General features: G+C 41.3%; 1 protein-coding gene across 1 annotated transcript in view; it reads left to right on the top strand.

The window, feature by feature from the left end:
• Nucleotides 1-24,811, top strand: part of LOC126295443 (uncharacterized) — a 58,278-nt gene that overhangs the window by 13,845 nt on the left and 19,622 nt on the right. The window contains exons 2-6 of the mRNA XM_049987942.1: nucleotides 4,547-4,709; nucleotides 8,963-9,080; nucleotides 12,669-12,830; nucleotides 14,234-14,470; nucleotides 22,013-22,144. Coding sequence (XP_049843899.1) covers nucleotides 4,576-4,709; nucleotides 8,963-9,080; nucleotides 12,669-12,830; nucleotides 14,234-14,470; nucleotides 22,013-22,144 — 783 coding nt within the window. The 5' untranslated portion in view covers nucleotides 4,547-4,575. The remainder of the gene's footprint in view (nucleotides 1-4,546; nucleotides 4,710-8,962; nucleotides 9,081-12,668; nucleotides 12,831-14,233; nucleotides 14,471-22,012; nucleotides 22,145-24,811) is intronic.

Genomic DNA, 24,811 nt, shown 5'->3' with positions numbered 1-24,811 from the left:
CCACTCAAACCATAATGATTTAGCTTATCTAAAAGAATTCCATGATTTACACAATCAAAGGCCTTTGAGAGATCACAAAAAATACCAATGGGTGATGTCCGGTTATTCAGAGCATTTAATATTTGATCAGTGAAAGCATATATAGCATTTTCTGTTGAAAAGCCTTTCTGAAAACCAAACTGACATTTTGTTAGTACTTTATTTTTACAAATATGGGAGGCTACTCTTGAATACATTACTTTCTCAAAAATTTTTGATAGAGCTGTCAGAAGAGAGATTGGGCGGTAGTTGTTTACATCCGACATATCCCCCTTTTTATGCAATGGTTTTACAATGGCATATTTCAGTCTATCAGGGAAAACACCCTGCTCCAAAGAGCTATTACATACGTGGCTGAGAATTCTACTTATCTGTGGGGAACAAGCTTTAAGTACTTTGCTGGAAATGCCATCAATTCCGTAAGAGCTTTTACTTTTCAGTGAGTTTATTATTTTACTGATTTCAGAGGGAGAGGTTGGTGGAATTACAGCTGTTTCAAACTGTGCAGGTATGGCCTCTTCTATTAATAGCCTTGCCTCTTCTAGTGAAGATCTAGATCCTATTTTCTCCACAACATTTAAAAAATGATTATTCAAAATATTTTCAATTTCTGATTGTTTGTTAGTGCACTTGTCATTCAATTTTATTGCACTAAAGTCTTCCTGTGCTCTTGGTTGCCCTGTTTCCCTTTCAATAATATTCCAAATTGCTTTAATTTTATTATCAGAGTTACTGATCTCAGACATGATACACATGCTTCTGGACTTTTTAATAACTTTTCTTAGTACCGCACAATAGTTTTTATAATATTGAACAATTTCGAGGTCAATACTCCATCTTGCTGTTAGATACAGTTCTCTTTTGCGGTTGCAAGATATTCTTATTCCTTTAGTTAGCCAAGGTTTTTTATATGTTTTCTTGGAATTATGTTTAACTATTTTCTTGGGAAAACAATTTTCAAATACCCTTAAAAATGTATTGTGAAATAAGTTATATTTCAAGTTTGCATCGGGTTCCTTATACACTTCATCCCAGTCTAGCTGCTGTAGGCTTTCCCTAAAGTTTGCAATATTTATATTGTTAATTGAACGCACTGCTTTGAAAGTCTGATTTATTATACTGCATGGAGCTATGTCATGTACTGTAACAAGCTGTGCACTATGATCTGAAAGACCATTCTCAACAGGATAAGCATTTATGTCCTTAAACTTATCTTGGTCTATAAAAAAGTTATCTATCAATGTACTGCTGTTCTTTGTTATCCGAGTAGGAAAATCAATGATGGAGCTCAAATTGAAAGAACTGAGTAATACTAAAAGGTCATTCTTCCTATTACACTCTTTCAGGGAATCAACATTGAAATCCCCACAAATGATAATTTGCTTCCCCCTGTCTGACAGATAGCACAACAAAGCATCCAAGTTTTCCAGAAATAGCTGGAAATTCCCTGAGGGGGACCTATACACTGTTACAATTATGAAAGTGCCATCCTTTAGTTTAAGTTCAGTGGCACATGCTTCCATATGTTGCTCTACACAAAATTTTTTAGTTTCTAAATTTTTTGCACTGTGGAAGCTTTTGACATATATGGCAACTCCTCCTCTCATCATATTATCTCTACTTACATGTGCAGCTAATTTGTACCCATTGATGCTAACCTTTTGCATATCAGTGACAATGTGATGCTCAGACAGGCATAGTATATCTATTACATTCTTGGTTTCTATATCTTCTAAACAAAGCAGAAGCTCATCAATTTTATTCTTCAAGCCCCCAATATTTTGATGAAATATACTAACAGTATTCATACAAGTGGTTCTCTTTTCTCCAAAGGTCTCTTTAATTTTCCTGTTGGCAATATCTATCTTACCCCTAGTGAGATAAGCCTCTACATCCTTACATTTGTCCTCTAGCCATCCCTGCTTAGCCATTTTGCACTTCCTGTCGATCTCATTTTTGAGACGTTTGTATTCCTTTTTGCCTGCTTCATTTACTGCATTTTTATATTTTCTCCTTTCATCAATTAAATTCAATATTTTTTCTGTTACCCACGTATTTCTATTAGCCCTCATCTTTTTACCTACTTGATCTTCTGCTGCCTTCACTACTTCATCCCTAAGAGCTACCCATTCTTCTTCTACTGTATTTCTTTCCAACATTCCTGTCTATTGTTCCCTTATGCTCTCCCTGAAACACTCTCCAACCTCTGGTACTTTCAGTTTATCCAGGTCCCATCTCCTTAAATTCTCACCTTTTTGCAGTTTCTTCAGAGTTTCAGAGTCCACATCTGACCCTGGAAATGTCTTACAATTTAAAACCTGGTTCCTAAATCTCTGTCTTACCATTATATAATCTATCTGATACCTTTTAGTATCTCCATTATATTAAGTAATTCCATTTTAGCGCATTTTTACTTCACAAAATGCACTGAGCATTAAATTATTGTGTTTCTCCCGAGAGAGTTTGGCACTGAATTTGAATTTTTGTTTACTCTCTCTCTCTCTCTCTCTCTCTCTCTCTCTCTCTCTCTCTCTCTCTCTCTCTCTCTCTCTCTCTCTGTGTGTGTGTGGGGGGGGGGGGCTGTGTGCTTGTAAGCTCCTTTAACTATTTGTTTCCATTTAAAACTTGTTTGCCTTCTGTATGTGGCAGTTCTCTTCTATTGTCAGTTGGTGGTATAGACTGTGATTGGATTTCAGTATTTTTAAATCTGTTACTATTGTAGTTTGATGGTGGTAATGGGCTACTAGGCAGTCAGCAAATGTGTTATGGGTGCTGTTGCTTTTTAGGGCTCTGAGGTGTTCTGAGTATCTTGTTTTAAAGTTCCTGCATGTTTGTCCTATGTATACTGATTAGCAAGTGTTGCATATGAGTTCATATATTCCTAATCTGTTGACTTTGCCTGTGGGTGCCCCGGTATTCTTTTTTCTGTGTTGTGGTGTCTGTCTTATATCCTATTTGAAGTCCCTGTTTTTGCAATATGTTAACAGTTGCTCAATAAACAAAACCCAGTGATGATAGCACAGAGATGTTGAAACATGTTTGGGTCACAAGATAGACAGTGTTTTGCATAAAAGATGGAACCTATATCCAATAACATTGTTGTAGACTTCAATCTGAAGACTGGTTTGATGCAGCTCTGCATACTACTCTTTCCTGTGCTATCCTCTTCATCTCTGCATAAGTTTTGATCTCCCTCTACAATTCCACCCCCCCCCCCCCCTCCCCCTCTCACCACACGCACACACTCCTCTCCATTACGAAATTGACAGTTTCTTGATGTCTCAGAATGTGTCTTATCGACTGATCCATTCTCTAATCACATTGTGCCATTATATATATATATATATATATATATTAAAAACAAAGATTCCAAGACTTACCAAGCGGGAAAGCGCCGGTAGATAGGCATAATGAATAAAACACACACACAGAATTTCGAGCTTTCGCAACCGGCAGCTGCTTCGTCAGGAAAGAGGGAAGGAAAAGGAAAGATGAAAGGATGTGGGTTTTATGGGAGAGGGTAAGGAGTCATTCCAATCCCAGGAGAGGAAAGACTTACCTTAGGGGGAAAAAAGGATAGGTATATACTCGCGCGCACACACACACACACACACACACACGCATATCCATCCATCGTTGTACAAACAAAAAGAGAAAGTAAGATGATAGAGAAGATTTCGAAATGCAACAGAGACAATAACAAACGTAATTGTTGGTTTCAAATAAATGATGATGTAAATAAAATAGAAAGAAACTTCCACATGGGAAAAATATATTAAAAACAAAGATTCGAAGATTTACCAAGCGGGAAAGTGCCGGTAGATAGGCACAATGAATAAAACACACAAACACACACACAGAATTTTGAGCTTTCGCAACCGGCGTCTGCTTCGTCAGGAAGGAGGGAAGGAAAAGGAAAGATGAAAGGATGTGGGTTTTAAGGGAGAGGGTAAGGAGTCATTCCAATCCCGGGAGCGGAAAGACTTACCTTAGGGGGAAAGAAAGGACAGGTGTAGACTCGCACACACGCACATATCCATCCGCACATACACAGACACAAGCAGACAAATGTCCCATTAACATTTTAAACACAACTGCACAACAGCAACAGTTTCACGTAATAAAATTATGAACAGCCGACCAGTTGCAATGGATAAAGAAATTCTTTACCTAGGTTTCAACAAATATAAATTTGTCTTCTTCAGAAGGTAGCAATTTTACATTAGTAAGGACTAATGTACCATCACCATTTTTACAATTGTCGGCATAGATCCATGTGTCAAAAATAAAATATAGCCCTAAATTAGGGTTTGTCATGTAAATATAAAATAGCTCACGGATCTTGCAGGAAACACAGAAGGGAACACTTTTGTGTGAATATATTAAAACATTGCTAATGTAAACACACTGAAAGATTAAAATTGTTGATTTTTACCTGGTGTCTCTCTGGTGGGTAAGGTAACAGTGTCACCATCAATATTTGTAACCTCTTTCTTCTCTGTTGCAGAAACACCAGAGGACAAGACCGTGTGAGAAATGCTGCCCCCGACTTACGTTCCGGGTTTCCACGACGAGGCGGCCGTGAAAGCGATGCGCTATAATGACCTCGGCACGACAGGTCTCAAAGTGTCCCACCTGGCGCTGGGTGGTGGTGCACTTGGGCTATACGGGTAAGCGACACCTGTGAAACACAATTTGTTTTGCAGGAGACGTGGCAATATTTACTGTGAAATCTTTTTATATGAATACTACAAAAGTTTTACAATTCTTTTTAGAAATTTTCACTGTGAGGCAGTTACATGATTGATTTCAGTCTACAAAAAATATACAATTCTGTTCTTCAGATTGTGCACTTGTCATTCATTCATTCACTCACTCATTGTGTTCCATCATTCACATAATTCAGGATAGCCTTCAATGGTAAGGAATGAGTCAAGTCATACACTGACAGGCAGGGGCAAATACTGCTGGCTACTTCTGTAAAGTATAGTGGCAATAATCTATGATTGGTACTAATCTGCTCAAAGTGATAATTACTTATAGATTACTTTATATACACTACTGGCCATTAAAATTGCTACACCAAGAAGAAATGCAGATGATAAATGGGTATTCATTGGACAAATATATTATACTAGAACTGACATGTGATTACATTTTCATGCAATTTGGGTGCATAGATCCTGAGAAATCAGTACCCAGAACAACCACCTCTGGCCGTAATGATGACCTTGATTTGCCTGGGCAGCTTGGATGTCATGTACAGGTACAGCTGCCCATGCAGCTTCAACACGATACCACAGTTCATCAAGAATAGTGACTGGAGTATTGTGACGAGCCAGTTGCTGGGCCACCATTGACCAGATGTTTACAATTTGTGAGAGATCTGGAGAATGTGCTGGCTAGGGCAGCAGTCGAACATTTTCTGTGTCCAGAAAGGTCCGTATAGGACCTGCAACATACGGCCGTGCATTATCTTGCTGAAATGTAGGGTTTCGCAGGGATCGAATGAAGGGTAGAGCCATGGGTCATAACACATCTGAAATGTAACGTTCCCAGTTCAAATGGCTGTCAATGCCAACAAGAGGTGACCGAGACGTGTAAATAATAGCAACCCATACTATCACGCTGGGTGATACGTCAGTATGGCGATGATGAATACACGCTTCCAATGTCCATTCATGGCGATGTCACCAAACACGGATGTGACCGTCATGATGTTGCTGGATTCACCCGTAAAAGTTACGTTTTGCCATTCATGCACCCAGGTTTGACGCCGAGTACACCATCGCAGGTGCTCCTGTCTGTGATGCAGCATCAAGGATAACTGCAGCCACAGTCTCTGAGCTGATAGTCCGTGCTGCTGCAAACGTAGTCGAACTGTTCGTGCAGATCGTTGTTGTCTTGCAAATATCGCCATCTGTTGACTCAGAGATCGAGACGTGGCTGCACGATCCGTTACAGCCATGCGGATAAGATGCCTGTCATCTCGACTGCTAGTTTATATGAGGCCACTGGGATCCAGCACGGTGTTCCGTATTACCCTCCTGAATCCACCGATTCCACATTCTCCTAATGGTCATTGGATCTCGACCAACACAAGCAGCAATGTCGCGATACGATAAACCACAATCACGATAGGCTACAACCATTCGCAGAAGTGTACCCGTGGAGGCCAATCGGCTGCTGATAGTGCCTGCACACGCTGTACACGGTACGGAAACAACTGGTTCACCCGTGGCACTCTCCATACAGTGACGTGGTCAACGTTACCTTGTACAGCAGCAACTTCTCTGACGCTGACATTAGGGTTATCGTCAACTGCACAAAGAATTGCCTCGTCCATTGCAGGTGTCCTCGTCGTTCTAGGTCTTCCCCAGTTGCGAGTCATAGGCTGGAATGTTCCGTGCTCTCCCTAAGACGCCGATCAATCACTTCGAACGTCTTCCTGTCGGGACACCTTCATTCTGGAAATCTGTCTCGATACAAACGTACTGCGCCATGGCTATTGCCCCGTGCTAATCCGTACATCAAATGCGAATCTGCCAACTCCGCATTTGTAAACATTGCACTGACTGCAAAACCACGTTCGTGATGAACACTAACCTGTTGATGCTACGTACTGATGTGCTCGATGCTAGTACTGTAGAGCAATGAGTCGCATGTCAACACAAGCACCGGAGTCAACATTAGCTTCCTTCAATTGGGCCAACTGGCGGTGAATCGAGGAAGTACAGTACATACTGATGAAACTAAAATGAGCTCTAACATGGAAATTATGCACTTCCAGACACATGTCCACATAACATCTTTTCTTTATTTGTGTGTAAGGAATTTTTCCTGAAAGTTTGGCCGTACCTTTTTGTAACACCCGGTATATGACTGACTATTCTATCATGGTCCATTCTGACATGGCCCACTCTTGCAAATTCCTCACTTTAAGAGGTTTGTTGCATAGCTTAACTAGTTCTTCATTGGATATGCAAACATACCTTTTGTTGCTTGGTCAAAAATTGTCCCAAAAAATATCCTGCAAACTTTATTTTCAAAGATTCAGGGTTTGTGCCCTTCTCTTTTGGTCACACTTCACGTTTCTGCTCTACACATCAGTTCTGGCCTGATGATTGTGTTGTAGAGATTCGGAGTTTGGAGGACAGAAGATTTTGGGGGGAAAAATAAACACTGTGTGCTTTCCTTAGTCTAATATGGTATTGGACTCCTCTTCTATTGCAGTCATTTGTGTTAACACTGAGTTATTTGATGTTTGGAGTGATCTTGAAAGTGAAGTTTTCTACCTGAAGGTCATCACATTGTTATGTAGTTATCTTTTCTCTTTGCAAGTTCTTTTATTCTAATATTTTCTTCATTAATTTTTAAACATATTTTCATGATAGTTGCATTTAGTTTCTTGAACAATACTTCAGTTTCACCACTGTGCCATCTGCATAGGCCATTATATGTAGTTGATTGTTATTTTTTCATTAGTTGCTTATTAGGATTTCTCTTACTTCTTTTTGAATGACAAGGTTGAAGATAATGAGCCACAGGATGTAACTCAGCTTGCTGCCTTCTCCGTACACATTTTGACCACACTTATGATTTTTTTAGGGATTCTGTAATCTGTCATGATTTCTCATATCATTTTTCTGTGTACAGAACTGTACACCCCCCAAAAGTCAATGAACAGGTAATGGACATCCTTATTTTATTCAGTACTGTTTCACTGATGAACTTGCTGCAAAATATTCTGTCTGTTGTAAATTCATTATGATAGTCCTCTATTACTTCTCAGTATAAGGTTTCAGTCTTCGCAATATTATGCACGAAAATACTTTATATGCTTTGACCAGTAGGGAAATTCCTCTGTAATGCCGGCAATTTTGTTTAACTTCATTCTTGTGTATAGGGTCAATGATTAATTCCATCCATTCACCCTGTATTTTTTCATCCCACCAAATTTTAAGAATAAGATGTAACAATTTCTGATGCAGTTTATGATGACCATATTTAGCAATTCCACTGTTAATTTGTTAGTCCCAGCCATTTTGTGATTCTTCAGTTTTTTTAACAGTATGGTGGGTTACTGACAAGAGAACCCTCCCTGCTGGAGGGCTAGTTTTCTTGAGTTTGTTTTCTGGTTCAGGGCAGTTAAAAAATCAAAATATTATTTCCAAGTCTATAATATACCATCTGATCCAGTGATAATGTTAACACTGATATGAAGAGCTGCTGTCCCCATCTGATATCCCTCCATGATGTTATTTGCAGTACCATGTACTTTGCAGATGATGTAAATGTTCACATTTTAAATGATTGATGTTATACAACATTTTCTGAAAATGTCTATTTCAGAATTCTATGTATCTTGTACAAAAATTGTATTACATAAATAAATTTTTGTGTACCTGGATTTGAAACTATTGAATTGACTGAACAGGAGGATCTGTTGATAAATTTTCAGTTTCTGCAGAATTGTAGCATTGCATACGTAATGAGATGAACTTTATCTTCTGCATTTCTTTAAATTACTTCAAATGAGGTTAAGTAATTATTAATAAGTGTAACAGAAAGAAAAACAGTAGAGAGTATGTATCAACATAATAAAAATTAGTGTATCACATACTTCACTAGAAGCATGTATTTTTCTACTCCTATAGGAATTAGTATCAGGTATTTCAGTAAGCAATTGTCCCAACAAGCCAGTTATATCTGAACCAGCTGTATGCCTGTAACCAATGAAACACAGACATATGTTATATGCAATGTTTTACTAGAATTGCTCTGTACTACCACCTACTAAAATACTTACTCATCTTCCTGAAACACCCTATATCATATTATAATAGGCGAATATATGGCCGAATGTATTAATGTACAGAGGTGAGACAGCTCACCTGCAATGACACCACATTTGCTGTTGTAGGGACTACCCTGAAGAGGATGCAATTGCTGCAGTGCGGGAGGCGATCCGGCAGGGCATCAACTACATCGACACGGCACCCTTCTACGGCCTCGGGAGGTCTGAAGAAGTTCTTGGCAAGGTGAGGTCGAGCTGCAGTGGGCCTAATCCTTTCACCAAGGATGGAAGCTGCTGTTGCCATTTTTTTGAGTCTGTTCAGTATGCATGTGCTGTAGATTAGGTGGCTTTTGTAAGCCAATTTGTGGTTATTCTCCAACTTGGTAGATCCCAAGTCTCCTGTATTCAACTGTTCATCAGTCTCCTGTATTCAACTGTTCATCATAACTTCCCCTACACCACTGTGTTACTTTCTAAGAAATTATCATTTACACCCTGTATTGGAAAACATTACCAATGTTGTATTTTGAATCAGTTCTGGAGTCCAGAGTCCCTGAATTTGCAAGTGCTAATATGATAGTTAATGTGTATTTTTTGGTAAAGTTGTGTACATACAGGGTGTTACAAAAAGGTACAGTCAAACTTTCAGGAAACATTCCTCACACACAAATAAAGAAATGATGTTATGTGGACATGTGTCCGAATCGCTCTATTTCCATGTTAGAGCTCATTTTAGTTTCGTCAGTATTTACTGTACTTCCTTGTTTCACCGCCAGTTGGCCCAATTGAAGGAAGGTAATGTTGACTTCGGTGTTTGTGTTGACATGCGACTCATTGCTCTATAGTACTAGTATAGAGCACATCAGTATGTAGCATCAACAGGTTGGTGTTCGTCAAGAACGTGGTTTAGCAGTCAGTGTAATGTTTACAAATGCGGAGTTGGCAGATGCCCATTTGATGTATGGATTAGCACGGGGCAATAGCCGTGGCGCGGTATGTTTGTATCGAGACAGATTTCCAGAACGAAGGTGTCCCGACAGGAAGACGTTCGAAGTGATTGATCGGCGTCTTAGGGAGCACGGAACATTCCAGCCTACGACTCACAACTAGGGAAGACCTAGAATGACGAGGACACCTGCAATGGACGAGGCAATTCTTCGTGCAGTTGACGGTAACCCTAATGTCAGCGTCAGAGAAGTTGCTGCTTTACAAGGTAACGTTGACCACGTCACTGTATGGAGAGTGCTACGGGAGAACTAGTTATTTCCGTGCCGTGTACAGCGTGTGCAGGCACTATCAGCAGCTGATTGGCCTCCACGGGTACACTTCTGCGAATGGTTCATCCAACAATGTGTTAATCCTCACTTCAGTGAAAATGTTCTCTTTACAGATGAGGCTTCATTACAACGTGATCAAACTGTAAATTTTCACAATCAACATGTATGGGCTGACGAGAATCCGCACACAATTGTGCAATCACGTCATCAACACAGATTTCTGTGAACGTTTGGGCAGTCATTGCTGGTGATGTCTCGATTGGGCCCCATGTTCTTCCACCTACGCTCAATGGAGCATGTTATCACGATTTCATACGGGATACTCTACCTGTGCTGCTAGAACATGTGCCTTTACAAGTACGACACAACATGTGGTTCATGCACGATGGAGCTCCTGCACATTTCAGTCAAAGTGTTCATACGCTTCTCAACAACAGATTCGGTGACCGATGGATCGGTAGAGGTGGACCAATTCTGTGGCCTCCATGCTCTCCTGACCTCAACCCTCTTGACTTTCATTTATGGGAGCATTTGAAAGCTCTTGTCTACGCAACCCTGGTGCCAAATGTAGAGACTTTTCGTGCTGGTATTGTGGACGACTATGATACAATACACCATTCTCCAGGGCTGCATCAGCGCATCCATGTGAAAGAGGGTGGATGCATGTATTCTTGCTAATGGAGAACATTTTGAACATTTCCTGTAACAAAGTGTTTGAAGTCACGCTGGTACATTCTGTTTTGCTGTGTGTTTCCGTTCCACGATTAATGTGATTAGAACAGAAGTAATAAAATGAGCTCTAACATGGAAAGCGAGTGTTTCCAGACACATGTCCACATATTTTCGTTCTTTGTGTGTGAGGAATGTTTTCTGAAAGTTTGGCCGTACCTTTTTCTAACACCCTGTATATTATTTATAACAACATATAAATGACATCGTGAATACTAGCTAATCTTCAAATAACCACTGAGAACACCCCTTTCAGAAATTCTCAATTTCATGTACAGTCACTGACAGGCTTTTTGTTTCCAAATGTGAAATACATAGCCCAACAGTATTATGAAAAGGAAAGTTACTACTCACCATGTGGCGGTGATGCTGAGTTGCAGATAGGCACAACAAAAAGACTGTCACAAATGAAGCTTTCGGCCAGTAGGCCCTTTGTTAAAAATAGACAACACACACACACACACACACACACACACACACACACACACACACACACACACACACACACACACACACTGCAAATGCAACACAGACATACGACTGCAGCCTCAGGCAACTGAAACCACACTGCGAGCAACAGCATCAGTGCATGATGGGAGTGACGACTGAGTGGAGCTAAGGAGAAGGCTGGGTTGGCGAGAGGGAGGGATAGTATGGTAACGGTGCCAGACATTGAAATGCTGCAGGTTAGATGGAGGGCAGCAGAGAGAGGGGGGAGTAGCGGAAAAGGAGAGAAGTAAACAGACTCAGTATGATGGTGGAATCCAGCTGTCTAGTGTTGGAATGGGAACAGGGAGGGCTCTGGATGGGTTGAGGCCAGGAGGGATGCGGGAACGTAGGATGTATTGCAGGGAAAGCTCTCACCTGCACAGTTCAGAAAAGCTGGTGTTGGTGGGACGGATCCATATGGCACAGGCTGTGAAGCAGTCATTGAAATGAAGGGTGTCATGTTTGGCGGTGTGCTCAGCAACAGGCTATGTACATGACATAAATATTTCTGAAAACAGAAAAAAATCAAGGCTACACAACTGTGCCATTGGATTTTGAGAAGAAGTACCTTTTAAGGTTTCAACATTTTGAATAGGAATAATTTCTGAAATATTAAATTTTCGGAAAAAATAAAATGTTTGGTGAAAAGTGGAGATAAGGACTTTTAAATGAGTTATGTTCATCTGGAATAAACAATTTTAGTATCATGGAAGTTTGTTTGAAATGCACAGTTATCATAAATTAGGAATATTTCATTAAATAAAATGTTTTCATATGAACTGAATGTACTGCTGTCATTGGCTGTCACTAAATTATAAAGTGAGTAACAAAGTTTAATAAAATAATGCCTGAATGAGCATTTAGTAATTTCCTGTAGCCATCGTATGCATACTACTAATGAAAAGACGCCAGACAACAACAAAATTACATCGGCATCGAGAATGTTACGAGAACAAATGGGGTAGCCCCAGCTTGCTCAGTTACAAACGTCTGCAAGCAACAATAAAAATGATAACCTATTTCCTCCCCAAAGAGATAAAGGATGTAAAACAGAAGTTGCTTGGTGAAGTTCGACAAACTTTGCAATAGAAGAGAGCGATTGTAATGTGCACTTTAGTATTTGTAAAATTTCCTCCCATAGCTTTTTCTCATTACATTTGCATGCAAAAATGATAGGGATTTCACCTGTCATAATATTAGCAGTTATTGAAGACTTTACCTGGCTGCATACTGCAAATTGTTTGAAATTACAGGAAATGCTCGGCTTTGGGTAAAAGAGTAAGTTGACCAGTGTCTACAGTGTTCCTAAAATTTGTCCACTGTTACCTGTTTTGCAGGCTCTGAAGGGCATCCCTCGGCAGGCATACTATATCGCCACCAAGGTCGGCTGCTATACAATGGACCCACGCACCATGTTCGATTTCTCTGCGCAGAAGACGAGAGAGAGTGTCGCAAAGAGCCTCGAGCTGCTGCAACTGGACTATGTGGACGTCATACAGGTGATGTCCTCTCCGATGTTACAGCTAGAAACAATGGGAGGAACGGTTAGAGCCTGGGGTGTGAGAATTATTAAATATGTGTGTGGATTTCTAAGGTACCAAACTGCTTAGGTCATCAGTCCCTAGACTTACACACTACTTAAACTAGCTTATGCTAAGAACAACATACAGACCTATGCCCGAGGGAGGCCTCAAACCTCCGGCAGAGAGGGGCCACACAGTTCGTGACATGACCCCTCAAAACACGTGGCTACTCCGCGTGGCAGATGTAAGAATACTTGCATGTAGGGACAGGAAAAATTGTTTTATTTTCTGCCCAATTTCTGTGTTATTTTTTGACAATTTCAGTGCTATTTTTGAACAGCTTACTTTTGAAATATTCCCCACATGTTCTTTGTCACTGTTTTTTACTGTTATGCTAAAGCTAAAAATATGACTAAGTGTTACATGGTTAATTGACATAATATTTATTTACATTACTGAGAAAAGAAATGTTTATGTTGAACGTATTAAGTGTACTCAGGAAAGGAGAAACAGCTTTGCAACCACACACCATTGATTGTTTTTCAAAGGAAAGCACTGTCATAACTCTAAATTATCGGAGACATCATTCCACCAGTCAGTCAACACTTCACTATAGTGTGAAATCAGCCACTCAAAATTTATATTCAAAAGTGGAAGAAAAATTGCCTTTAGCACAACAGCAGGGATTTGGCAATGTCCACCTTTGCTGCTAATACAGAAAGTTCCTTATACACTACGTTTTGAAGGGATCTGTACCTTGGTTTCATCACCAAAATATTCACCCTTGCACATTAATGAAGCCGTCTTTTAAATTGGAGTAGAGATAACAACTTTATCTGGTGACATCTCATTTCTCTAAACTTTAGCTCAGAAAATCATACTAAATATGTGAATATAACAATTGTCTTTGTTTTGTGTTTCTACTTGGATTCTATGCAAATATGCAGTTTAACTGACGCTTCATATTCAAGATCTGTCAAAAATGTGTAATTTATGGCAAGATTTGGTGCAGAAATGTAACAGAAAATGTGACATCACAGAACAAAACTGCAAATTCTAATAAACTTTATGCAGCAGCTGGTGGTGTATACAAACATTTCCTCCATTAAATAAATTACAGACATGAAGCACCACTTTGCAAGAATATTTCATAAACCTGCGAGGGCAGGTTGCGACTTGTGCTTGGATACCTCAATTGACAAGTGCTCGGTAGCAAAAGACGGAGGCAACAGCTTCCAGTTCTGGTCTGGCACACAGTTTTAGTCTGCTAGGAAGTCCCAGTATTTATGTTGTGTTTCTGCATAAGTGTGGAAACCTTCCATGAAATGACATTTGACCACAGTGAGCAACTCCAAAAATTTTCTCCTCTCACATTCCAGGTGCACGATGTGGAGTTCGCTCTGAACCTGGACATAATTATCCAGGAGACTCTTCCAGCGCTGCAGGAACTTGTGGCAAAGGGCAAGGCGAGGTTCATCGGCATCACGGGGTACCCTCTCGAGCCGCTCCGAGAGATCATCGAGAAGAGTGGCAGCGTGAAGGTGGACACGGTGCTGTCGTACACCAGAGACACTCTCATAGACGATACACTGCAGCAGCACCTGCCATTCTTCAAGGTGTGTCCCTGCATCAGTTTAGTTTACTGTGCTTGACTTAAACCTTTGAATGCTGTTGATGAGTTAATTCGTTGTGCTCCACTGATCCCCGTATATTGACAAATTTAAGCATGGCCTACATCTACATACATACTCCACAATCCACTATACGGTGCGTGGCAGAGGCTACCTCGTACCACAACTAGCATCTCCTCTTCCTGTTCCACTCCCAAATAGAACGAGGGAAAAATGACTGCCTATTTGCCTCTGTACGAGCCCTAATCTCCCTTATCTTATCTTTGTGGTCTTTCTGTGAAATGTAAGTTGGCAGCAGTAAAATTGTACTGCAGTCAGCCTCAAATGCTGGTTCTCTAAATTTACTCAGTAGCGATTCATGAAAAGAATGCCTCCTTTCCTCCAAAGACTCCCACCCAAGTTCCTGAAGCATTTCCGTAACACTTGCGCAATGAGCAAACCTACCAGTAATAAATCTATTAGCCCGATTCTGATTTGCTTCTATGTCCTCCCTCAATCCGACCTGATAGGGATCCCAAACGCTTGAACAGAACTCGAGAATAGGTTGTATTATTGTTTTATAAGCGGTCTCCTTTACGGATGAACCACATCTTCCCAAAATTCTACCAATGAACCGAAGATGACTATCCGCCTTCCTCACAACTGCCATTACATGCTTGTCCCACTTCATATCGCTCTGCAGTGTTACGCCCAAATATTTAATTGACGTGGCTGTGTCACGCGCTACACTACTAATGGAGTATTCAAACATTAGTGGATTCTTTTTCCTATTCCTCTACATTAATTTACATTTATCTATATTTAGAGCTAGCTGCCATTCTTTACACCAATCACAAATCCTGTCCAAGTCATCTTGTATCCTCCTACAGTCACTCTACGACGACACCTTCCCGTACACCACAGCATCATCAGCAAACAGCCGCACATTGCTATCCACCCTATCCAAAAGATCATTTATGTAGACAGAAAACAACAGCGGACCTACCACACTTCCCTGGGGCACTCCAGATGATACCCTCACCTCCAACAAACACTCACCATCGAGGACAACGTACTGGGTTCTATTACTTAAGAAGTCTTTGACCCACTAACATACTTGGGAACCAATCCCATATGCTCGTACCTTAGTTAGGAGTCTGCAAAAAAATGGTTGAAATGGCTCTGAGCACAATGGGACTTAACATCTATGGTCATCAGTCCCCTAGAACTTAGAACTACTTAAACATAACTAACCTAAGGACATCACACAACACCCAACCATCACGAGGCAGAGAAAATCCCTGACCCTGCCAGGAATCGAACCCGGGAACCCGGGTGTGGGAAGCGAGAACGCTACCGCACAACCATGAGATGCGGGCAGGAGTCTGCAGTGGGGCACCAAGTCAAACGCTTTCCGGAAGTCAAGGAATATGGCATCCGTCTGATACCCTTCATCCACGGTTCGCAAGTTATCATGTGAAAAAAGGGTGAGTTGCGTTTCGCAGGAGCGACGCTTTCTAAAGCCGTGCTGATGCACGGACAGAATCTTCTCTGTCTCAAGGACAGTGCTATTGACAAGTTAGGCCTCCTTGGTGACCTCTGAGCACCAATGGCAAGTGCAGAGCATCACCAATCAGGTATCTGAGTGCTACTGACAAGTGTAAGATTACAGCAGAACTTTTTACCCCTTCTCAGTAGCTTTCCAGTTTTAGCATCTGTGGTCTGTACTGGTACATTGTGTTTAGTGATCTTCCCTTGCTGCATTCAGCTTCACTTTACACCTTACTGTTCATCTGGATTAGCATCACAGTGTTTTGTTCATCGTCTCTTCTGCAAAGGAAATAACGTGTTGCACTAAGCTTAGATTGTGGAGGTACTCATGAAGAGCAACAGTGAGAATTAATCATTTGATGACAATGTGATAATGCCTGTAACAGTCAGGCTGTTTACTTCAACATGTTTAACACTAAAATCTTATGTTTCAACAAGAGAAGTAATTGATAGTTTTTCAAATCCAAGGAATCTAGAAATGATAAGCCTTTACACCACTACAGACTTGTAATAACTGTAAATATGCAAAGAATCTTCAAAGTCAAAAAAGTATTTTTACACCTACAGTAATGTTTGTCTTGGCAGTGACAAATCTTAGGGAAACAGAAGGAAACATTACAGAAAGCACTCCAGAAATATTAGATAGGTAGCAAGGGAGGCCACTCAGCACAGAGTGAAGCACAGATGCAGAGTACTTGGCGCGGGTAATAGTGATCCAACACTCATCTTGGAACATAGCGAACATGTCAGCACAAGCCACCCATCACAAAAGATAAGCAGAGATGTAAATTGATGCACATGAGTAGGAAAAACAAATGTTCAAATACAGCATTAATAATACCGAGCGAGGTGGCGCAGAGGTTAGCACACTGGACTCGCATTCCGGAGGTCGACGGTTCAATCCCGTCTCCGGCCATCCTGATTTAGGTTTTCCGTGATTTCCCTAAAATCGCTTCAGGCAAATGCCGGGATGGTTCCTTTGAAAGGGCATGGCCGATTTCCTTCCCCATCCTTCCCTCACCCAAGCTTGCGCTCTGTCTCTACTGACCTCGTTGTCGACGGGACGTTAAACACTAATCTCCTCCTCCTCCAGCATTAATAGTGTGCTGTGTGACACAGTCACACTGATTGATCTAGACGTAACATTGCAAGCAATATGAAATAGAAACAGCAAGTCAGGACTGTAATAGGGAAGGCAAATTGCTGACTTGCGTTTACGGGAGAATTTTAGGAAAGTGTGGTTCATCTGTAAAGAAGACAGCACATACTGAGCTTGTGCAACCCATTCTGGAATATTACTCGTGTGTTTGGCATCTGCCCCAGGTCAGATTACAAGAAGACATCAAAGAAATTCAGAGACATGTTTGATAGATTTGTTACTGGTAGGTTCAAACTCATGCCAGTTTTAAACTCAAATGGGATTCCGTGGAGGGAAGATTATGTTCTTTTCGAGGAACACTACTGAGAAAACTTAGAGAACCAAGCCAACTGTGGATCAAATCAACTGCTGCCAATATACATTTCACATTAGAACAATGAACATAAGGTGAGAGAAATTGGAGGCAGATAGACAGTGAAGAGACAGACAGACACTTTCTACCACACACTTGTATGGTATATTGCAGAGTATGGATATAGATTATTCCAACAAAATTGATGGCTCTTAAAAAGTCAACTGCAGTAGCAAGTATCACCTGCAGTTCTCATATCCATTTTAAGGGAAATCAGTGACATATTCAAAATATAGTATGAATGAATTCTGAAGCAATGTGTAAAAAAAATAATCAAGAAATGATAGAATTTTCAGTCATAAACAGACATCTACTAGCTTATTTTGAAAAATGGTCAATTACTAACATTAACAGCATTGGTTTCTAACTTTTTAGAAATAATCTCTAGATTTCACTTTTAAGAAGTGATTTTACATTGTGTCATTTGTCATCATTAAAAACATGACACCCCAGAAATTGACAGAGTAGTTTGTTTACAGTCACTGTCTGAAGAAATGGAAATTTCACATGATGTGTTTCGTTGCATGCATTTTTTTTTTTACAATTTTTGCAATTAATGGCCTAACTTGATGACACTGCCTCAGATCACTTTGTTCAGCTTTTGGTAATTGTTGTGACAGTGCCACGACATTCAACAGTGCCGCCACAACAGTACGCGCAAATGGCGATAGAGGCACTCCGCAAGTTGGCTGAGCGCGGGAGTGCCACCTAGCCACGGATGGCGCCGGCCGCATGTCACGGCATTGCAGTCGAATAAGAGATACTGGTTGTTATCATGTAGCCAGCTATTGTTTCTAAGTGAGTGTGTTTGAATATCCACGCAATTATTGGTGATTAAAGTTATAACAGTAATCAGTCACATTCAAAATATTTTACAATCCATTTGCACAATTTCATTGTGGTCTTCTTTCAGTGGTGAATCTTGTGAAGGTCAACTAAAATAGCTTGTTGTTCCAAAAACACGGGTGCCGTATGCAACACGTCCCGCAGTTCTATTGAAAAGGTTCGATATCTGACTTACTGTGAGACAGAGGCATTTGTATGCCTACTGAAGACTGTAGTGCATTTGATTTTGTGTAGCTATTTAGCTGTGGAGAAGATAAGTTCCCTGTTGATTCCACATGGTTTGACAGAAGCTTAAACAAATCTTTTCTCAATTGGTTTAAGGCTGGGGTGGCCAAGATTTTGGATTACTGACTGTGTCCTGGCAGGAGTGCCATAGTGCTCAATCTGGCTGCAAACTTCCTCCTCTGCCTCACTTCCTAAGTGTGAGGAGGGGGAGACTGCAAACATGTTGCATTTAAATGGCAATGCTGTTGCACTGCATATGACTGTTTTATGTTTCACATTTCTCAACAACATAGATTACAAACAATACGAACTTTCAGTATTACTTCATTATTATTGGCATAATATAATCTTTATCTGGTACAAACTGTTGGCATACTTACAGTCACAGACAATTGTACATGTTCTTGGCCTCGAGCTGCTATGTAATCGTGACTTATCTAGTTTCATAATTAAAAAAAGGTCTTTCACACACACATATATTGATATAAATATTGTGGCACTTTTGCAACCTCATTATGGAGGTGTGGAAACTACCTGAGGTAAGCAATATAAATGTCCTGGCAATTTCAATACAGGTGTCCTAGCAATGTAGTTATCCTGGACAGGTTTAATGTAACAGGATATGTCTCTGAAATAGGAATTATGTTACAGGTCTGTCAGTTACATTTGCACATGCACATGCACAACTGAAATGGCAAGCAAACTCATAAACAGCTTGAAAACATATGTACGATTTACAGTGTCCTCAGAACATTTCATTTCAGAAACTATCCTCATAACTCTTTCAAGGCCATAATGAATTCTTCAGTCCGTGTATTTTCTTTAACAGAATTGAACTTAGGAACTGAACTGTGTTCATCCGAATGTATGACTTCTATAACGTGATTTTCTTTTTAAATGCCTCCCCATCAAATCAGAAAGAAGTTGTTTCTCATCTTGCAGTGTCTTACTACGGCCACTGTGCAGTCACATCCACTTAAAATGTGAGGTCTTCAATCCATTCCAGGTGTTCTAATTTTCATTCCTGCACTCCTGTTTCCTTCACAAATTCAACAATAGTGAAAAAGCATTCCAGGCATGCTGTTTGACTTAACCGATGTATTGTATTGTATGTTATCTGGGGACCTAGAAACGACAGAGAGGCTCCGTCCCCGCCGCAGCCGCAGTGGTCCATAACCCCACGATGACTACCGCAGTCCACTTCACCCCCCCACCGCCCCACACCGAACCCAGGGTTATTGTGCGGTTCGGTCCCCAGTGGATTCCCCCCCCCCCCCCCCCCTCCCCTCCAGGGAACGTTTCACACCAGACAAGTGTAACGCCTATGTTTGCGTGGAAGAGTAATGGTGGTGTATGCGTACGTGGAGAATTTGTTTGTGCAGCAATCACCGACATAGTGTGACTGAGGCGGAATAAGGGGAACCAGCCCGCATTCGCCAAGGCACACGGAAAACCACCTAAAAACCATCCACAGACTGGCCGGTTCACCGGACCTCGACACAAATCCGCCGGGCGGATTCGTGCCAGGGACCAGGCGCTCCTTCCCACCTGGAAAGCCTTGCGTTAGACCGCACGGCCAACCGGCTGGGCTAACCGATGTACTTTGCACTGATATACAAAGTCTCCATTCTCTTCATACTCCATACTCTTTGTTCATGACAATACAATAAAGTGTACAACTTCAGAAATTTTGCTATTTGTACCACTTCTTCATGTGCTACATGCCTGCAAATTAGCACAAAGTGCTTCATGATGTACAGAACAATGAATCCCGTCTGTCAATCATTGTAATTTTTTGCTCTTTTTTTGTCGACTAAACCTGGGCACTGAGGAACATATCAGACAGAACAATCCATGGTCAAATACTTGACAAATTTAGTAATGTTCTACAGTTTGTTTGATCATGTAGGGGGCCTTTAGACCCAGTATATTTCTAAAATGAGTGGGGTTCTGAACAATTTGTTGTAAGTGGGTCTTAGAGATGACATATTGTTATGTTCCACAGGACTTCCTTTTTCATATCCACCATTTACAAAACTGTAGTTATCCCCAGTGATTGTTGGATGATTAAAGTCTCCTCCGACGATGACAGTATGATTGGGAACTTGTGTATTAGTGAACTTAGGTTTTCTATAAAGTTTTGGGTTACACCTGGAGGTGAGTCTGATAATCAATAATAATAATAATAATAATAATAATAATAATACCAATTATACTATCAACTACAGGAGTCATACAACACAATATCCACCAGTACATCAACGCAATACAGCTACATCCAAACGTATATATACAACTACAGAAATCTGTAATTATTGATACTTGTTCAATTACCCGAAAGTTCCTAAATGCAATGTAACATATACTGCACAGTTAAAAGGAAGTCACGCTTGATCAAGGTCTGTGTCACTTTCCATTTTTAACCAGACATAACGTCTGAGACAGGAAAGAGAAATAATAATAATAATGTATGAAAAACGAACTCCAAGTTCACAAAAAAACACTAAAAAAATAGAAAAATATTAAAAATAGTTAAATTAGTAGAGAATTTTAAGACTTAAAAAGTTTTGTGTGCTATCTTTACTAAGTCTGAGAGTTTCACTTGAAAATGTTCTGGTGGACTTTAGTTTCGACAGTGTGATTTTGTGGGCTTTTAGGAAACGACCAATCCAACTTTTACCAGCAATTTCATACTTCAAATGATACACAACGTTATTTTATTTTTTACTGCCATCCTTCCAACCTTTCTTATTTTTTCGAATAGCAGCAAGTGCTTTGATCAGTCTTTCCCAAGTTATTTGTTACAGTCTGCAACGAACTGCACAGAATTAGATCTGGCTAAAACAAGCCTCATCTCGTCAAACAACTTGCGTACCGCTGCTCAAAAACAATGAAAAGGGGGGGGGGGGTGGTAAAAATTGCTACACATAAAGGACATTTTTCACTATAAAGTTATTAATGATTGTCTGTCAAGAACAATTGCAGCAGATAATGAACGTGCTCCACTGCAGAGCGGAGATCTAACGTAAGTTAATAGTTACAGACCAGGCAAATGCACAGCTGGAAGACTGGTGTCAGTTTTATGTAGAGATTCTCAGATTTGGGCATTTTGTATTATTTTCCTTATTTATTTAAATAACTTTTTTTAAGTTGTGAAACAGTGGGATTATTGTGCTTCTATTTGTCCTTTTTTGGGCGTGAAACTTATTTACAGTTTTATTTACAGCCCTCGGTATGAGTTTACAGCCCTCGGTATGAGAAGTTTAGTATCAGTCATAATTTGTTGTCTATGTACTTTAAAGAAGTAGGGAGCAGTGGCCACAACTTGACTCCTTCCATATCCTCAAAGGCTCTTATTATTCGACCCAGTGTGTGAGCGAGTGAACAAAGTGTCCCGTTTTCATCCCTTTGGCAGGAGAAGGGCGTGGGCGTCATCTGCGCGGCGGGTACGGCGATGGGCCTCCTGAGCAGTGCGGGGCCACAGCCGTGGCACCCGGCATCCCAGGAGCTGCAGGACGTGTGCAGGGCGGCAGCCGACTACTGCAAGGTGGGTGCGAGGCCAGCTAAGGTAACGGCAGGATAAAGATGTGTCAGTGTGTAAGAAGCTGAGTGAAGGTAAAAATGACACATACACCACTGGCAATTAAAACTGCCACACCATGAAGATGACGTGCTACAGGCGCGAAATTTAACCGACAGGGAGAAGATGCTGTGATATGCAAATGATTAGCTTTTCAGAGCATTAACACAAGGTTGGCGCCGGTGGCGACACCTACAATGTGCTGACATGAGGAAAGTTTCCAACTGATTTCTCATACACAAACAGCAGTTGACCGGTGTTGCCTGATGAAACATTGTTGTGATTCCTCGTGTGAGGAGGAGAAATACCTACCATGACGTTTCTGACTCTGATAAAGGTCGGATTGTAGCCTATCGTGATTGCGATTTATCATATCACGACATTCTTGCTCGCGTTGGTCAAGATCCAATGTCTGTTAGCAGAATATGGAATTGGTGGGTTCAGGAGGGTAACACGGAACACGGTGCTGGATCCCAACGGGCTCGTATCACTAGCGGTCGAGATGACCGCACGGCTGTAACGGATCGTGCAGCCATCTCTCGATCCCCCAAGTCAACAGATGGGGACGTTTGCAAGACAACAACCATATGTACGAACAGTTAGATGACATTTGCAGCAGCATGGACTATCAGCTCGGAGACCAAGGCTGTGGTTACCCTTGATGCTGCTTCACAGACAAGAGTGCCTGCGATGGTGTACTCAACGACGAAACTGGGTGCACGAATGGCAAAACATCATTTTTTCGGATGAGTCCAGGTTCTGTTTACAGCATCATGATGGTCGCATCCATGTTTGGTGACACCATGGTGAACGCACATTGGAAGGGTGTATTCGTCATCGCCATACTGGTGTATCACCCGGCGTGATGGTATGGGGTGCCATTGGTTACACGTCTCGGTTACCTCTTGTTCGCATTGATGGCACTCTCAACAGTGGACGTTACATTTCAGATGTGTTACGACCCGTTGCTCTATCCTTCATTTGATCCCTGCGAAACCCTACATTTCAGCACGATAATGCACGACCGCATGTTGCAGGTCCTGTACGGGCCTTTCTGGATACAGAAAACATTCGACTGCTGCCCTGGCCAGCACATTCTCCAGATCTCTCACGAATTGAAAACGTCTGGTCAATGGTGGCCGAGCAACTGGCTCATCACAATATGCCAGTCACTACTCTTGATGAACTGTGGTATCATGTTGAAGCTGCATGGGCAGCTGTACCTGTACACGCCATACAAGCCCAGTTTGACTCAATGCCCTGGCGTACCAAGGCTGTTATTATGGCCAGAGGTAGTTGTTCTGGGTACTGATTTCTCAGGACCTATGCACCAAAATTGCTTGAAAATGTAATCACATGTCAGTTCCAGTATAATATATTTGTCCAATGAATACCCGTTTATCAATTGCATTTGTTCTTGGTGTAGCAATTTTAATGGCCAGTAGTGTACAATATACTGAGGTGACAAAAGTCGCCGGATACCTCCTAATATCATAACGGGCCTCCTTTTGTCTCGTGTAGTGCAGCAACTCGGCACAGTACGGACTCGACAAGTCATTTGACATCCCCTGCAGATACATTGAGCCACCCTGCCTCTAAGCCGTTCGTTGTCACAAAAGTGTTGCCAGTGCAGGATTTTGTGCACAGACTTGACCTCTTGACTACACGTCCCATAAATGTTCAAGGAGAATTGTGTCGGGCAATCTGGGGGGCCAAATGATTTCACTTGAATTGTCTACAACGTTCTTCAATCCAATCACGAAAAAGTGTTGCCTGGTGACATCGTTGTATGAGATTGTGAAGTGCATGAATGGAAATTGTCTCCAAGTATCTGAACATAACCATTTCCAGTCAATGATCATTTAAGTTGGACCAGAGGTTCCACTACATTCTTTGTAAACACAGCCTACATCATTATGGGTACACCACCAGCTTGCACAGTGCCTTGTTGACAACTTTGGTCCATGGCTTTGTAGGGTCTACCACTTTGTTTCAGGATCATAACTACACACCCACAATTCATAGGCAGTTATGACTCTGGGCAGCGTCTCGATCCACTTGCGATCTTGACTGCGCACCCGATCTCAACAGTCTCACTGGTGTACATTCTACCCCAGTGGTGTGCTTTCTACTTACAAAGAACGAAATTTGCTGCAATTTGTCTCTTCGTTCAATTCATCAGCTAGACATGCCTCGTATGAAATTTTAAACATGTGCTATCTGTATTTTATCCTGTTTCATCACTTCGTGCGCTTGGAAGATCATTTTGGGAGTTATGCATTATGACAGCTGGGCAGAGTGTTTGTCATTCTGTACAGGCTCCTGGGCATCTTAAAATCACTAAAACACTCAAATCTTCCACCGAGCGAGGTGGCGCAGTGGTTAGCACACTGGACTCGCATTTGGGAGGATGACAGTTCAGTCCCGCGTCCGCCCATCCTGATTTAGGTTTTCCGTGATTGCCCTAAATCGCTCCAGGCAAATGCTGGGATGGTTCCTGAGAAAGGACACAGCCAGCTTCCTTCCCGTCCTTCCCTAATCCGATGAGACCGAAGACCTCGCAGTTTGGTCTCTTCCCCCAAACAACCCAACCCAAGTCAAATGTTCCTGCTTGCCCACCAAAACCATCATGTA

Source organism: Schistocerca gregaria, chromosome 11, assembly GCF_023897955.1.
Source record: "Schistocerca gregaria isolate iqSchGreg1 chromosome 11, iqSchGreg1.2, whole genome shotgun sequence".
Classification (NCBI taxonomy): Eukaryota; Metazoa; Arthropoda; class Insecta; order Orthoptera; family Acrididae; genus Schistocerca; species Schistocerca gregaria.
Note: the sequence above shows the minus strand (reverse complement) of the source record. Positions and strands in the feature narration are given on the sequence as shown.